Here is a 16,331-nt window from a genome sequence, read left to right on the forward strand (position 1 = left end):
TATTGGAACATTTGTCCACATAAGAAATGACAAAATTCCTATGGAATTTTCGAAGAAGAGTTTCATCTTCTTTAGAAAGATGGTTACTTTTCTTTGAGCAAATAACCGAAGGGACTTCTTCTAGTTTCAAAGCAACTTTCTTCAAAATCTTCCCTTTCCATTCTGATAAGATATTTTTAACTCCTAAACAATCTTCTAAATGCAAAACAAACTTTGAGATTCCCTTATCGATAGCTTTTAAAAGGCAAGACTCTTTAAAAGAGTACAATCGAAATTTTGTGCCTTTCATGAAAAGGTCTCTTAGGTTACTAGAAGGCAAAATTGAGGTATCAGTTGTGACTACATGTCCTAAATCAGCATCAATAAAGCTTTGGAATCTCTTACTTTTACAACAACAAGGTTCTTTAAGGATAGAAGATTTTGAATGCTCTGAAAGCCTTTTACCTATCTCTCCATAGTTGAAAGCCTTTTGTCCTAAAGTTTTTACATACTTCCAAGCTACTACTGGATGCTTCCAAATTCTTCTCACAAAATGAGGGAGAGAATCCATTACTTCAGGAGACTTCAAAATGGAGTTTAAGCCTATCTTGTCATATATATATATATACATATATATATATGTATATATATATGTATATGTATATATATGTATGTAGATATATATACATGTGTATATATATATATATGTATGTAGATATATATACATACATATATATACATACATATATATACATATACATATATATATACATACATATATATATATATATATATATATATATGTATGTGTTAGAAAACAGAAGGAAAGAATCACTCTAACCTCCAGCCAAGATCTCTCCCGCTCTAGCAACACTCAACTCAGATAACTGATCACAGATACAATACTCACTCAGAGAAAACTTAGGCAGAGAGAGAATATATTCATCCACCGGATGGTGGGCAGAAAACTGGCTCCAGGGGAGCAATACAAAACTCAGCCAAGTGCTGAGACAAACTGAAGGAATTCTCTCTGTCAGAAGATGCCAAATCTGAGTGCACAGCACAGCCTAAAACAGAGGCTTTCTGTCCTGCACTGGATGCCAAAATGAAGGGAAGTGTGGGCCTTTTATAGGCACTGCCCAGGCCTGTTGGTATGGCCGACCAGCAGGGTCGGTTCCCTGACTGGGGACCGACCAGATCAGTCTGGAAAACCGACCAGGGTCGGCCCTGGTCGGTGGCCCTGGTTGGGCCGACTGGCCCTGCCACAAGCCCCTATAAAAGGGTGCCCTGTGCAGCCAGTCCTTTGCATCTAGGAAGGCATGGAGCCCCCCCCAAATCTCTGCTGTTTGCTGAGTCTCTCTTTCCCATCCCACCTTACCCTCACTGCCCCTTGTCCCCACAAAACGGGGGCTCACAGGTGGGAACAGTGAGTCTCTAACACCCCCCCTCAATGTCACAACTGTGGGCCAATCCCCATGTGTTTGATGAGGTGCTCCATCTGTTCTCGAGGGAGTGCCTTCGTGAAAAGATCGGACAAATTGTCGGCGGTCGGGCAGTAGATAAGCTCGATCACGTCGTCGATGATGAGCTCTCGGACAAAAATTAAAATGATAATGAACTTCGATGTGTTTGGTCCGCGCATGGTACACTGGATTCTTGGCAATAGCTATGCAACTCTGATTGTCGCACATCAGCATTGTCGCATTCTCCTGACACACATCCATGTCCTCCAGAATCCACCTGCCCATGTGGCAGCGCCCTCCCTCTCTCTTCTCTGGGCATCTTCTGCCCTAAGTCTCCCTCCCCCATGCTCTCCTCATATGGGGGCTTACAGATGGGGAGGTGACCATTCCAACACATACATATATATACATATACATATATATATATATATATATGCACATGGACATGTACATGTACATATACATATATATATATATATAGATTTAGAAGGGGCATCTTCAATCTGGAAAGTGGGCAACTGGGAAGAGGCTTCCTGAAGAATAGACTGATAGTCCATTTCCCATTCGGTTCGCATGGGAAGAGCCTCATATTTGAAGCGGGTCACATCAGCATTGGTTTTACCATGCAGCACACGTTCATCTTGGGTATTAACATGACGAGGAAGAGAATTAATAGTGGATACAGGATAATTCACACATCGAACATGGATGGCACAATACTCTGAGCGAGGTGACGTTGTAAGGCTAGATAGGATTTACGATGGCTCACGAAGTCTCGAACAGGGTAGGCGCAATTGATTGCTTGTTGTTTGGATTCAGTGGCGCATGTGAAGGGTCATGGATTGCTACTTCACGGCTCGTTGACTCGGCTTAAGGCATCCGCTACACTATTCAACGAACCCTTTCGATAACGTATTTCAAAATCAAAATCTTGCATTAATTGTCCATCCAGCCTTTCGTCCCCTCAATTCAGACCCGTCACATACATACTTGATTGACTAATGATCGGTCAATACAAGAAACTTCAAACCATACAAGTAGTGTCTCCAAACCTTCAGAGCATACACTCCTTTTTCTAGTATGGGCCAACGATATTGGGTGTCGTCTAGCTTCTTACTCTCAAAAGCTACACGTCTGCCCTCTTGGAATAAAGCTGACCCAATCGCAAAATCACTCGCATCAGCCTCTTCTAAAACATAAGGCCGGGTAGGATCGGATAACGCAAGAACGGGGGCTTCCTTGATAGTTATCTTCAAGGTTTCAAAAGCCTTATTCAATGCATCATTCCAAGAGATCAGCTGGGTAGACCTGCGTCCATAACCTTTCAATATGTTTGGCAGGGGTGCCGCGATGTGTGAATAATCACGCACAGACTTCCGTAGAAAAACCGTGAATCCTAGGAAAGAACGGAGTTGTTTCACAGTCTGAGGGATAGGCCATTCTAAAACCTTTTGGATACAATCCAGATTAATGCTAATACTTTCAGAAGAGATCTTGTGTCCTAAGTAAATGATCTCCTTCATAAAGAAGTCACATTTACTCATCTTGGCATAAAGCTTATGCTATCTTAGAATAACAATCCGGAGATGTCCCATGTGATCCTCTTGCGTTCGACTATATACCAAGATGTCATCTAAGAACACGACAACGAATTTGCCCAAAAAATCTCGGAACAAATCGTTCATCATTTGTTGGAAGGTAGCAGGTGCATTGGTCAAACCAAAAGGTAATACGAGAAACTCATAGTGGCCATACCTAGTTCGGAATGCAGTTCTATCTATGTGTTTAGCATAGATATTGATTTGGTGATAACCCGTACGTAAATCAATCTTACTGAAATACTTCGCTCCGGCCAAACGGTCTATCAAATCATCGGAACAAGGAAGAGGGTATCGATTCTTAATTGTCACTTTATTCAATCGTTTATAATCTATACACATTCTGCACGAATTATCTTTCTTCTTTCTTAAGAGAACAGGTGCTCCCCAAGGTGATTTACTTGGGCAGATATAGCCCATATTTAGATAATTTCATAACTGTGAAGCTAACTCATCCTCCTCAAGCTGGCTCATCCTATAAGGTGGAACACTAATAGGTTGAGCCCCATGTACTAAATCTATGCAATGGTCTACTGCCCATTTTGGAGGTAAACCTTCCGGCAGTTGAGTAGGGAATACATCCATGAAATCATCCAACAACATTCTCAATTCACAGTGTTTAAACACAATTAAATCATTTTTGTTATTAACAGAAACAACAAATGAAGAAAGCGGAATCAAAACACACTGATACACATCATAATAAGAAGTGTTTATTATATTCCAAAGCTGCATCGCAAATACAATAGGTCCCTAAGAAGAGGAAATATTATCACACTGAATACAAAATTGGGTGTCCTTATCCAAAAAAGAAAGGGTATGCTCTTTCATCCAATCCAAATATCGTGGTTTTTAAACCACTCTATTCCGATTAACAAGTCCACATGTTCCAAGTGCATAACATAGCACGTAAGAGCAGCTGTGTAGTCTTGTATCCGGATAGGAAGTGCTTCAATGTTGCGATCCCAAAACTGCTTCCTAGCTGGAAGCTGCACCTCGTAGGTGTGATCACTAGGTATCATGGATAGCCCCATCTTCTACACAAGTTTGTAATTAACAAAGTTGTGAGAGCTGCCAGGGTCGAAGAGAATATGAACTCTTTGGTCCCTAACTTCTCCATAAACTCGGAAAAGATCATGGGAACCAAATAATGAACTATTAAAAGTGTAATTACAAGAAAGTGGGAAGGTAATGACATTTACAGAAATACCTGTCATCGAAACTTGATTAGCTCCCTTAGCTTTGGTACTTGGACCCGCATGGAGCTTCGGTCCCTGAAGCTTTGGTCCCGGCGCTTGCATATGGTTCTTCTGCTTAGGACAATCATTCCTTGTATGGCCCCGCTCCTCGCATATGAAGCAACGTCCCTCTTTCTTTAACTTCAATGTACGAAGGAAACGGGCACGACCATTCTTCGCCTAAATCGAATGTTTCGTGGAGGCGTTATCTATAGACTTCGACTCCCCAGTACTAGTGGTAGATTGAAACAACTTCCTCTTGTTCTTCCCACCCGTGTCAGCAACTGTGATTCCCTTACCGCTGGCCATGATATCATCATAGATGCGTGCATAATTCATCGCCTCTTGCAAAGTGGTACACTTGTTATTCTTGATCTGTAACTTGTACAAGTCAGGCAAACCATCCACAAAGAAACGTAACAAGGTCACTGGATCCATCTTTGTAGCTCTGGTCTGCAAATCCCGAAACCTCTGAAGATAAATCTCAAAAATCAAATTCAGCTTGGACATATCGAGAGCTTTGAGCTTGCCTACGATATCGTAATCTTCCTCCTCCTTCGAAAACTCCTTCCTGAAGACCCCTTCGAATTCTATCCATGTTGCAGGCTTGGGTCGGAGTTCCTTCCACCACAATAAAGCCTATCCTGACATAAACCCTGCTACAAGCTGTATTTTCTTGTCAGCCGGGTAAGGGTGAAACTGGAAGTGTACTTGCCACTTGTGCAACCAAGTGTCAACAACCTCCTTGGTACGAAACTTCTGATCTCCGAGAAAAGGATCTGGAGTGATATTCAGACCTAACACTGAGGCCATGGCATCCACATGCATAAGCGCCTGAACAATGCTAGTCAAAAGTGTGAGTGTAGTCTGCATCCCTTGGAGTTGCTGTGTCAACCCCGTTTGATTCGTGTTAACCTGCTCAAACTTTCATCAAGAGCAGTGGTGAATTCACTGAAGGCTATCTTCGTAATCAAATCATCATAGAGACCCTGGTCATCCTCTGCATGGTAGTTCATATCCCGATCTCCCATCGCAAGCTCAGGGTCTACAGAATCAGCCATAACTCAATCAGATCTGATGAAGAAAGTAGGCTGAGAGAAGGGAAGTAACAGGTGATCTCGAAACTGGGAGGCTGGAACAAAGAGAAAAGCTGACGAAACAAAGGTGATGGGAGAAAGATGGACAAAAGGAGAAGGGGCTGGCGGAGGCTATCAATCCAGGAGCCGAGCTCCTTGCCGTCCCGTACGGAGGTTTGCAGCAGGCAGAACCACAGGGGGAAATTGGGAAGGGTCAATGGAGGGGTAGAGGTTTGCACACAAATCTGCCCGTAGGAGAGGAGCTGCTACTACGATGAGCTCTAGAGTGGGGGAGCGATGCTTTTAGAGGGCTCAGCCTCTAAGAAAGCTCCCCCGTCCTAACTTGGAGGGGTCGTGCTTTTTTTAGCATCCAGGCCCCCCCCGAATTCATGCAGCCTTGCCTGCCGCCTGCTCCAACCTATGGTGCACCCCTCAACTCCCTACTTGGCTGCGAACTGCTCCAACCCTTGACGCCCTAATGGTCACTGCTCAGCCTGTCATACCTAGGTTCAACGAAGGCTCCCCCTCAGCCCATCGCTTCTCTCCTACCAACACTTCTCTCCTACAATCACGCTCCCCTGCAATCGCTCTCTGCCCCTCCAAGTTACTCCTAACTCTCTCTCTCATCTAGCGCCTCAGTTCAACATCGAATTCACTCACTCTCTACCTTCTTTCCCTAATCTAAAACCACTTCCCTTAACCGATGAACCAGCAAACACTTGCAAGGTATGAACACGAATTTCGAAATTAGGGCATACCTAGAGAAAAATTCGTCCAAAATTCTGGCAACAAAAGTTCCTACCTCAGGAGTTGGCTCTGATCCCAACTAACACGACCCCAACACTCCTGAAACCTCTGATCTGCAAGCAAACACAAGAACACACCAAACGTGAGGAAACTGAGCAGGCTGCTTACCACCCAACCATGACATCTACGGGATGCGATCCCGAATCAAGAGATGTCCCCTGCAAGCCACGAGCTGAGCTACTAGCACAAACTCCCAACCAGATCCTAACCAGCCTGATGTCCCATACCACCATGTGGCGGTGTGAAGCTTGGGATCTGCTGCTGGGCCTTGGGCTACGCTATGAAGCACGCGCACGTCCGCGACTCAATCCAAGATCAGACCTAGCACCTGGGAACGATACTTGCTCCCATCGGCTCTCTAAGAACTGAACCTTTGGGCCCCTTATATAGACTCAGGCCCCAAGCGCCAAAAATAGCAAAGACCTCTAACTAGTTCGTACACTTGCCACTCGACCCGAGAATCAAGCCTGCCTAGCTCTAAGCCTCCCCTGGCTACCTAAGCTAGTCTTGTGTACCCAGTACACATCGGATACCAATCCGTGCACATGACACCTATGAGCTTATGTAGACTCTCTATCCAATGATCCACCTTGCTGCCAGGGTAGTCAGCCTAGGTGGGCAGCTGGCCTTGAGCTAAGTTTGCAGCCCTCTGGATGTCTCCTTCACCTCCTGGATGTAAGCCCAAGAGAATCCCTCTACTACTCCTTTCGGCCCCACGTGGCTCCTTTTACAGGGGCTGAACCTCCTGCCAAAAAACCGACCAGCCAAGCTCCTACCAGCCGACTGGATGGGGAGCCCTATAAATGCCCTATTGGGGCTCTAGTTGGAGGGCTTTGCTGGCCTGCCTGGCCACGTGGTTTCCAGCCACTGGCCCAGGCTGATCCAGCCCATAAGGACCCACAAACTCCATGAACTGCTGTCTTCCTTCCTACAGATTATGCCTCTGTTCTGGCCCTTGCCAGTCCCCTACAGCCACGTGTCACCTCCATACATGCTGACATCATCCGCTTCTCCATGCAGCCATCTCTTGCTGGTTTCCTTTGTGCAGTCTTGTCCTCTCCAAGCATGGACAGCCTTTGCTAGATCTGCCCTCCCTGGCGGATCTCCTCTACCAAATACTTCCACTCTTTCTCTGTTGCCCACATGGCAGCCCATGTACTACCCATGTGGTAGACCCATGACCCATCCTAGCATCCTATGTTCCACACCCCCTCTCCAAGACCCACGATGGCCCGATTCCAATCTATTGATGAAGATGGTCCAATAGCTTCCGGGTCGTAGCCCTCTGGAAGACTTTGGTGTCATCATAGTCTTTATCTGGTTTTTCACCGAGTGGCTCTTGCTCCGCTAGGTCCGGTTCCACATCAGCACCAATCTCGTACACAAGTCCATCCAAGGTAGCACCTGATGGCACCACCACCTTCAATCACGAATCCGCCTTCGATTCAGGCACTTTCAGTACCAGTATCCTACAACTATCCCTCTCATGATGGGTGAACAGCCTGAAGTCCCCCAAGCACCATGCTCTCGGAGTATCTTTCAACGCGTCCTCCATCTGGCTAGATCTGCAACCAAACAGCATACCCGAGACATAATATCCCAAGCATAAATCCAGATTACCTAGACAGTAGACCGCAAAGCTCCATGTGTGATTCTGTGTTGTCTCACTTGAAGTCACAGCCTCCATCTGACCCTGAGTCCTCAGGTCCTGTCAAAGATCCCCTTCTGTGTCAGCAACACCAGCCAAGCACCTTGATGGCTCCAGGCACCCATGACTGTCCATCACCTCACAAAAGCTTTTGACTCCTCTTTTGACCATCTTTCAATGTCAGACATCCAGACAATAACACCGGGGTCCTATACCTAATCTCAACAGCACTAGAAGATGCCACCAAGAAAAGTTCCTCTTTTACCACCACCAACTAAGCTGACTCCTCAGACTTTTCTTCTTATCATGCCAAACAGCTCGATCTCAACTGCTGCTGCTAAGTGCTGAAGAGCTGGTGTGAAATAGTGGGGTAAGCCCCCAAATGAGGAGTGCAACAGGATTGACACCTGCAGGAATAAAGAGAAAAAGAGCGATGAAAAGGCTGCCACATGAGCAGCACGTTGCTGCAACGTGGGCATCAAGAACAGATGTGCTTATAGCCCATATGCAGGACTGAATGTCCTTTGGAGACTGCCACGGTGCCAGACGGAATGGGAGGTTTATATAACCTCCAGCAACCATGTTCAGCCAGATATGTTCAGCCAGGTGGCCATCATGGACACATACTGGTTGGCCAGCAATACAAGGACCAGCCAGCCCCCTCCACAAACGAAGGTTGGCCATATACAGGCCAGGTTGGCCTGAGGAAGAAGGCCAGTCAGCCACCTCATCAAGTGCTGAAGGCTCAGCCTCTCCCGACATAAAGGCCCCCATGGGAGGGCATTCCACAAGTGATCCGGAAAAACTCGTGCATGTGTAAAGCTCTTGTAAGGAGCATAACACAGCAGCAAAGAGGGTGGTGAGAGAAGTGTAGGCTCCTCCCAAAGCCATTGAAGACCTCAATCAACCACACACTGCAGAGGTAGAGAGCAAGACGTAGTGCAAGCATGCGGAGGACTGAGATCTCACGCCAATGGTGTAGGTTGTAAGGTCCCTTTGTAGTATTTGTAGACATATTTATATATGCTTTCGTTGTAAACCGAGCTTTTGAAATGGAAGCGTGCAAGCCTCTTGTTAAATGATTTTCCCATTGTTTAATTACCCATTGGAACTCTTTCCAAAAGGCACATTGCTGAAAGCAAAGCAATTTTAAACGTCCGGCCCGATATCAGCAGACTCGTTTGTCGTGCAAACTTTATCTTTCTAGAGAGCACAAAGGGGATGGTATCAAGCAGGTGGACGAGAGAGAGAGAGAGAGAGAGAGAGAGAGTATGTGTGTGTGTGTGGGTGTGTGTGTGAGAGAGAGAGAGAGAGGGAGGGAGGGAGGATACCTTAGCCTTCATTTGGGCAGCACGCTGTGCCAGAAGCGACTGGGAATGACCTGCCTGCACTGCAGTGCAAGCTAACCTGGTTCCGCCAAAGAAGAAGGGGATGCGGATCCCGTAAAACCGAGAGGACGAAAGTCGAGAGGAGGGGACGGAGAAGCCAGGACTGAGAAGAGAGTCAGCGAAGCGAGAGCAGGTGGCCATGGAGGAGAGGGCACCAAATGCACAAAACTTCAGTAACCCCAAAGTATTGGGCTTAACGGAAACTATAACTTTTCCTTTGGTGTACGAAAAAGGTCTCAACCTTGATCACCTCCTTTCCCCTTGTCAACTGCTACCAAAGGTAGACTCCTACTCAATCATGACAACCGCAGCACTCCGGCAGCCACATGCCCGACCGAAGGCTTTCACGTGCCTGACAGATGCCCGACCGATAGCTGTCGGGTGCTTGACGGAAGGCAATCGGACTACACAGGCAAGTAAAATCCCGTAGGAAGGAATTTGCTTCTAACATGTGCCCATGACTCCGAGAGTGCCCCATTGCATCCAACAAGAAACTTTCCTCATGGAAAGCAATCAAAACCACATGTGTGCCCAGGAGTAGCATGCAACTTCGAGCTTCGCAATTCCAAGTCAATATTAGCTAGTGGTTTGAGCATTGGGCACTTCCAACTTCCAAGTCAACATTAGCTAGTGGTTTGGCTTCCAATCCTTGGGTAAGTGGTTCAAATCTTTGAGGCTCAAGTGCGGTGTCCTAGCTTAGTGGTCATTCGAGTGTGCATCAGTGGACCATGGCTGTGGACCCTGTGCCCATCGGTCCAGGGCGATAGTGCCCTTAGATAGAACCATGGGTGGTGGGAGTTGAAAACATCTGAATATGTGATGATTAACCCCTATTTTCCCTTAGGTTGCTTAGGTTGGGTTGACGAGCCTGGCGACACTCATTCTATCAATCAGCCATCCAATGCGAAAGTAGCTGAATTATTGTGAACACCTTCGGTCTAGACAGCTTATGGTAAAGATTTGCAAAAACTCGTCCGACTTGGCATCCTAGCCCAACCTCTGCAAAGTCACCAAATCTTCTTGTGCAGTTGGGCGTTGTTTCATTTAAACACCATAGGTTGCAGACGTTACTGAAGACATGCTTTTCAAGCTGACAAGGCCGGGGCGCGGGCTCATTTGGACACTTGGCCCCATGTACTCTCTAACAAAATCTGAGATTTTGCATTTGACTCTGCATTAGTATATCTCCGTCAACAACGGGTGGAGTCGCGAGATTTTTCATATTATTGACAGTTGCCACCATGCTATGGTCAAAACAAGTTGGAAACCAATGAAACTGGCTCACCACTAATCACCTACACCATCAAAGGCTCAGGGAGGCGATGAGATCATGAGCCTTTCATAGTCATAATCTAATGAGCATGATGAGTGCCGCAGAGCTATTGCCTCCCAGTCTCATTGGTTTCCTCTGATTCCCTACACCATCAAAGGCTCAGGGAGGCGGTGCGATCATGAGCCTTTTATAGTCATAATCTGACAAGCATGCTGAGTGCCACAAAGCCATTGCTTCCCAGTCTCCATCAAGCCTGTAATATGAGGCATCAGCCATTTAACGTGCAAAAAACTGCTGAAGTCCACCTTTCACCTCAAGTAAAATAGCTCACAGCATCCACAACTCAGCATTTTTCTCGTGTCCTCCAATAGTTTTGCTGCAAACCCTCGGATCTAAGCATGTAATTTAACTTGCAATGGTCTATATGCCTATAATCACAAGTGGTCGCCTCTCCACCTATGTAGGAGCACACATGCATCACTATGAATAGCCAACGCACATGCATCAGCTGCGCGATAAAAATGTTGGATCTCACTAAATTAAATACTAAAGGATTAAATTAATAGGATAATAGCGATTCTCATAATTCCCTCTAGCTTGAAATCGCAATCGCCCTCAATTGTGTGACGAAAAGGTAGTCAATAAATCAAGGTACTGGTGAAAATATTGCTCGAGCATCCACTTACCATCCTCAACGGGGTGATTCTTGAATGTAAGAAGGTAAACGGAATAGGAATTGCCACGTCTCATTTGAGTGATTTGTCTATCAATGATACGTTTCGGCTCTAACAGTTCGGTCTCTCCTTGGAGCAAAGGTGCATCCTCTACGACAGATCGAGTCTGTGGGTCTCCATAGAAAGGTCTCAAGAGGTGCACATGAAAACACCCACTTACCATCCTCAACGGGGTGATTCTTGAATGTAAGAAGGTAAACGGAATAGGAATTGCCACGTCTCATTTGAGTGATTTGTCTATCAATGATACGTTTCGGCTCTAACACTTCGGTCTCTCCTTGGAGCAAAGGTGCATCCTCTATGACAGATCGAGTCTGTGGGTCTCCACAGAAAGGTCTCGAGAGGTGCACATGAAAATAATTTTGAAGGTTCCAAATTGGGGGTAATTCTAGCCGATAGGCATTATCATTAATATGTTCCAAAATCTTAAAGGGGCCATAGGATTTAGGGGCAAGCTTAATTTTCAGGATGGGTCTCAATACCCTTGAGATGGAGCTTCTTAATTTGTAGCATGACTAGGTCCCCTTCAGCGAATAAAGCTCTCTTCCTACCCTTGTTGGCTCATGTAGTGTAGGCAACCTAAGCGTGCTCGATGTTCTTACAGACAGTAGTCAAAATGCTAGAGCAATTCTCAATGAATCGATCGGCAGCCTCTAGTCGATGCCTAAGATGGGTCAACGAAGTAGGATGGCCTTGCCATAGCCAATTTGATATGGAGATTTGCCTGTAGTAGCAGAGTGCTTAATATTGTTGTAGGAAAATTGTAAAACATGTAAATATTTGTCCCATTTGCTTGGCTGACTAGACATGTAAGCACGCAACATGTCACAACTAAGTATTTTGTGTGACCTCGGTTTGACCATTAGAATCGGGATGAAAAGCGATGGAGAAGTCTAACTTCGTACCAAGATTGTCAAAGAGTGTGGTTGAAAAGTTACTATGATGATCCATGATCACCGGTTGAGTAAGGAAAAGTCGAAGACTCTGGTGATCGGTCTTAATGAGTAACTTGGAACCCATCAGATAGTGCTTCTAGAGTTAAGGACATGAGTCACACGGGCTAATTTTTTGTCATACGTGGAATAGTTGATCTCCACTGGTTTCAATTTATGTGACTCGAACACAATTGGATGGTTGTCTTGCATGAGTAAAGCCCCAAAACCCTACCCACTAGCATCAGTGTCCATGACAAAGAGAGGTCTCATGAAGCCCAACATGATCAAAACTATTGTTTGAGTTCACTGCACTTTACCATCTTAATTAGCAAGTATGCACTAAGGGGAGGTGATGGACATTTCTTTGTAGCTTACATCTTGCCATCTTGATGTCGCCAATACATCATGGCACCAAGGGGAGGGGTTGAGAGCTATGGTGCCATATCCACAAGAATAGAGGCAAGGTATGAGTACATGTGATGAAGCAAGAGCATGCTGCCACATGACATCAAGGATTTATCCCACATGTGAGCAAGCAATGCAAGTATGTACTCCACTCCGATAAAAGGAAGGTCATTTTCATGTAGCAACATAATGCAAGCTCCCAAGTCTCTTTATGAGTACAAGTCTCAATCTTGTGACCTAATGGAACTTGAATCTATGCCACGTACTTTAGCTCTTCCTCATGTGGGCACTTAGATTTTATCCACCTTAGATTAGCGGTGTCATTATTTTAGGATCAACATCCATTTAGGCACTCATGTCAGTAGTAGGAGAGCTCGATCTGTACTTTTAACAGGCTTTTAACACTTTGAACAGTGTGGTAAAACCACCATCTTATTTTTAAACTAAGAAAGACAATATCTTATCTCCCTTAACACTGAAATCCTATGGGTTTGAGGGCTCTAATAAGTTTAGAGACCAAGGAAGTTACTGAAGAATGGGGGGGGGGTTGCATCGAAAAATGATGATTCAAAACCAACAATAATGTTTTTAGACTAAGAGGGAGCAAAAAGATGGGTACATTTGAAAGAACATGGATTTTTCCCTTTTTTTAATGTCCAAGGTGGCCGAGCCAACAGCACAAGACTTCAAGCACAGCTCAGACTAGAGCATCTCCAGTATAGCTGAGTGATGTTGAACGAGGTGTTGAATAGTCTTGGTAGATACTAGACTCTAATTGGAAGGGCCACCAATGGTGGAAGTAGTAATTGAAATGGCAACCCCAAATGCTAGACACGAAAGATCTACAACAAGTCTGGGAGCCAAAAGGGAGCCAAATTGGTAGCGGATACAGGTTTCAAAGCATTTGTTAAAACTGCTACCTTGGCCTAGTTGTAGGCCAATCGTAGACTATACTTTGACCCTCTCCAATCTAGATGGGTGGGGAAGAAAGAATATCTACTCGATGAAGTAGGAGAAGGGGAACAATGAAGCATTCGTACCTCAACCCTAAATTAGAACCAAAAGATCTATAAAGTCTATCAAAAGATGATGAAGCATATCATACTTTGTTGAATAGCCCGAGAGAAGTGATCTTCCAAGAGCTAGAGAGGTCCAATGCACAACCTGAGGCATTCACCAAATGAAGAACCAAATCCGATGGTAGAACCAATGCCACATCTAATGCTGGAACAAACTTCGAATTCGATACCACAACTAATACCGAATCAGACACTGATCCAAACTACACTAGGAACACCACCAATCATGGTAGTTCATCCACATGTAGTGAGCTTGAACAAACTTTGAATCTGACACCACAACTAATACCGAATCGGACACGGCCACAAACTACACCCTGAACACCACCAGTCATGGTGGTACATCCACGCATAGTGAGCTTGAAGTGTAAGTTCACCAAATTTTGGGGTAAAGATAAGGGCAATCCAGATGCTCACCTTTTTTGGAGATTCACAAAAGCTGCAACAATTTGTACGAACACTTGTCTTGGTAAGGCAATGATTTGGTTCATCCCATACGGTGTTGAGCATTTCCATTATTATGTTGAGTTGAAGAAATTGTTCTTGGCATTCTTCATGAAGGAGAAGACTCCCAATGATGTCCAAAAGAAGCTGTGGGAGCTGAGGTGGAAGACACTATCAATCAAAGACTCACAACAGTTCCAAAATTTGAATGCAAGATTGGATGCAGTGAAAAGACCGACCAATGAGACGTTGGTGGAGTACTTTTGCAAGGGGATAAAACCTGAGATCAAAAGTGTTGTTGGTGGCATAAACCTTCCACTAGGGGCGAATGGGTTCCATTCCTGATAAAATCAGCCAAAAGAGCTTAATGAAGAATATATTTGGACGACGATTCCAACACCAGTCTTAAGGACAAAGAGTGAATCCAACACCAGGTCCAATTCTAGCAATGATACATTTGACTGTGATTTAGACAATGATGATAAAAGGAAGAGAAGGAAGAACAAGAAGAAATAGCAAAGAAGTCCAAGAAAGAGACTAAGAAGGGGAAAAGGAGAAATAGAAGTAAAAAATGTTTGCACATCATTTGAGGTTGAGAAGCTCGTGCAACAAAAATTGCAAAGTTTGAGATGCAATGTGGGATTTGCAAAAAAGAATCACCCAAGCTAAGTGTGCCAATACAATCCTAATGCATGTATGAATCAATCTCAATAGGTGCAGTGGACTCTAGCGATAGGAGCCAACCAAGTCCCTTTAGGGGCAAGCATAGTAGAGAATGTGCAACACCACCACCAAAGAAATTAGAATCAGCAATAAGATTAGAACCACCAAAGAAATTGGAAACAAGGTAGAAGTGGATGGGGCAAAAACTCCAAGGAATATGATTATTGCATGGGAAAAGGCAGACATATGCCCGAATAAGATTGTCTGCCATGGGTGAAGCACCAACTAGAGAGAGGCTGTTAGTTTGATAACAATCAGGAAGACCAGCCACATCAGCCATAGCCAACTCCATAGGCCAATGCCATTATAACATTGGAATTGTCATGAGCATCCAAAAGCAAGACCAGGGCATTCAACTTACAAAACTATTTGCTTGTGGTAGCACCCATCTTGTTTTTGCAGGACTGAAAATTGGAATTCCATGTCTTTGTGGATACATTTAACATTTTTATCGGTGTCGTATTGATGCAAATAAGAAAGAAGGATGGTTTTAACTGATTTATTATGCTACCTGGATGCTATTACTTGTAGAAAGAAACTACTCAATGGCAAAATGAGTGGTATTGATGCAAATAAGAAAGAAGGATGGTTTCAACCAATTTATTATGCTAGCTTGATGCTATTACCTATACAAAGAAACTACTCAATGGTAGAACGAGAATGTCTTAGGATGATATATTATATTCTAAAATTCTAACATTATCTCTTAGGATATAAGATATTGTTTCATGTTGGTCACCAAGCTCTGATCTATCAAGTGAACAAGCCATAGACCATGGGAAGACTAGCACACTGGATACTTTTCAAGATTTTGAATACAATGTAATCCATAACCTAGGAAGAAGCATTTGGTTATGGACTACCTCAGCAGGTGAGAATCTGGAAAAACTCTAATGGATGGCATTCCTGATGATTTACTAGATGCTATGTTGTTTTGGGTTGAGCCTATCCAAGGGATTGATTTGTGTGATGAGCTACTACACTTTTTAATAGATGGAGTATTCCTCGTAAAGATGACAACATATCAAAGAGAAATATTAGCACTAAAAGGCAAACCATTTATGGTGATAGCAGGAGTCCTGTACAGGTGCGATATTGATCAAGTAATCCGATGGTGTGTGTCGGATCATGAACAGCATGTAGTACTCCATGAAGCACATCAAGGAATTTCTATAGGACATTTTTTCAAAGAAATTGTCTCAAAAAAAAGTTCCAAGTAGGCTTGTGGTGGTTGATAATAGTTAAGAATGCCCATGCGTTAGCTAAAGAGTGTTGATATTGTCAGCAGGATGGACACTTGATGAATGTTGATCAATTGCCCCAAAATCTTGCACTCTCATTGGAACCATTACAAACATGGAAACCTAATTTCCTTGGCCTATTCAAACTGGCAACATGTACATAGGAAACAAATACATCCTTGTGGCTACAGACTACTACATAAAATGGGTCAAAGGAGGCATTCACATACAACACAATAGATAGAACCACCAAATTCATTTATAGAATCATAAAGACATGATTTGGATGTCCAATTGAGT

The 16,331-nt window shown here is 44.3% G+C and overlaps 1 protein-coding gene across 2 annotated transcripts in view; it reads right to left on the reverse strand.

Moving 5' to 3' along the window:
• LOC147882614 (diaminopimelate epimerase family protein) overlaps nt 1–9,651 on the reverse strand; it is a 74,467-nt gene extending 64,816 nt beyond the window's left edge. For both annotated transcript variants that reach the window (XM_087400664.1, XM_087400663.1), the window contains exon 1: nt 9,141–9,651. In XM_087400664.1, the coding sequence (XP_087256790.1) occupies nt 9,141–9,338 (198 nt within the window). In that variant the 5' untranslated portion in view covers nt 9,339–9,651. The remainder of the gene's footprint in view (nt 1–9,140) is intronic.
• Nucleotides 9,652–16,331: the final 6,680 nt, after the last annotated feature.

The sequence above is a fragment of the Dipteris shenzhenensis genome, chromosome 29 (genome assembly GCF_047967505.1).
Source record: "Dipteris shenzhenensis isolate YYH24624 ecotype China chromosome 29, Dip_SZ_1.0, whole genome shotgun sequence".
NCBI classification, from domain to species: Eukaryota; Viridiplantae; Streptophyta; class Polypodiopsida; order Gleicheniales; family Dipteridaceae; genus Dipteris; species Dipteris shenzhenensis.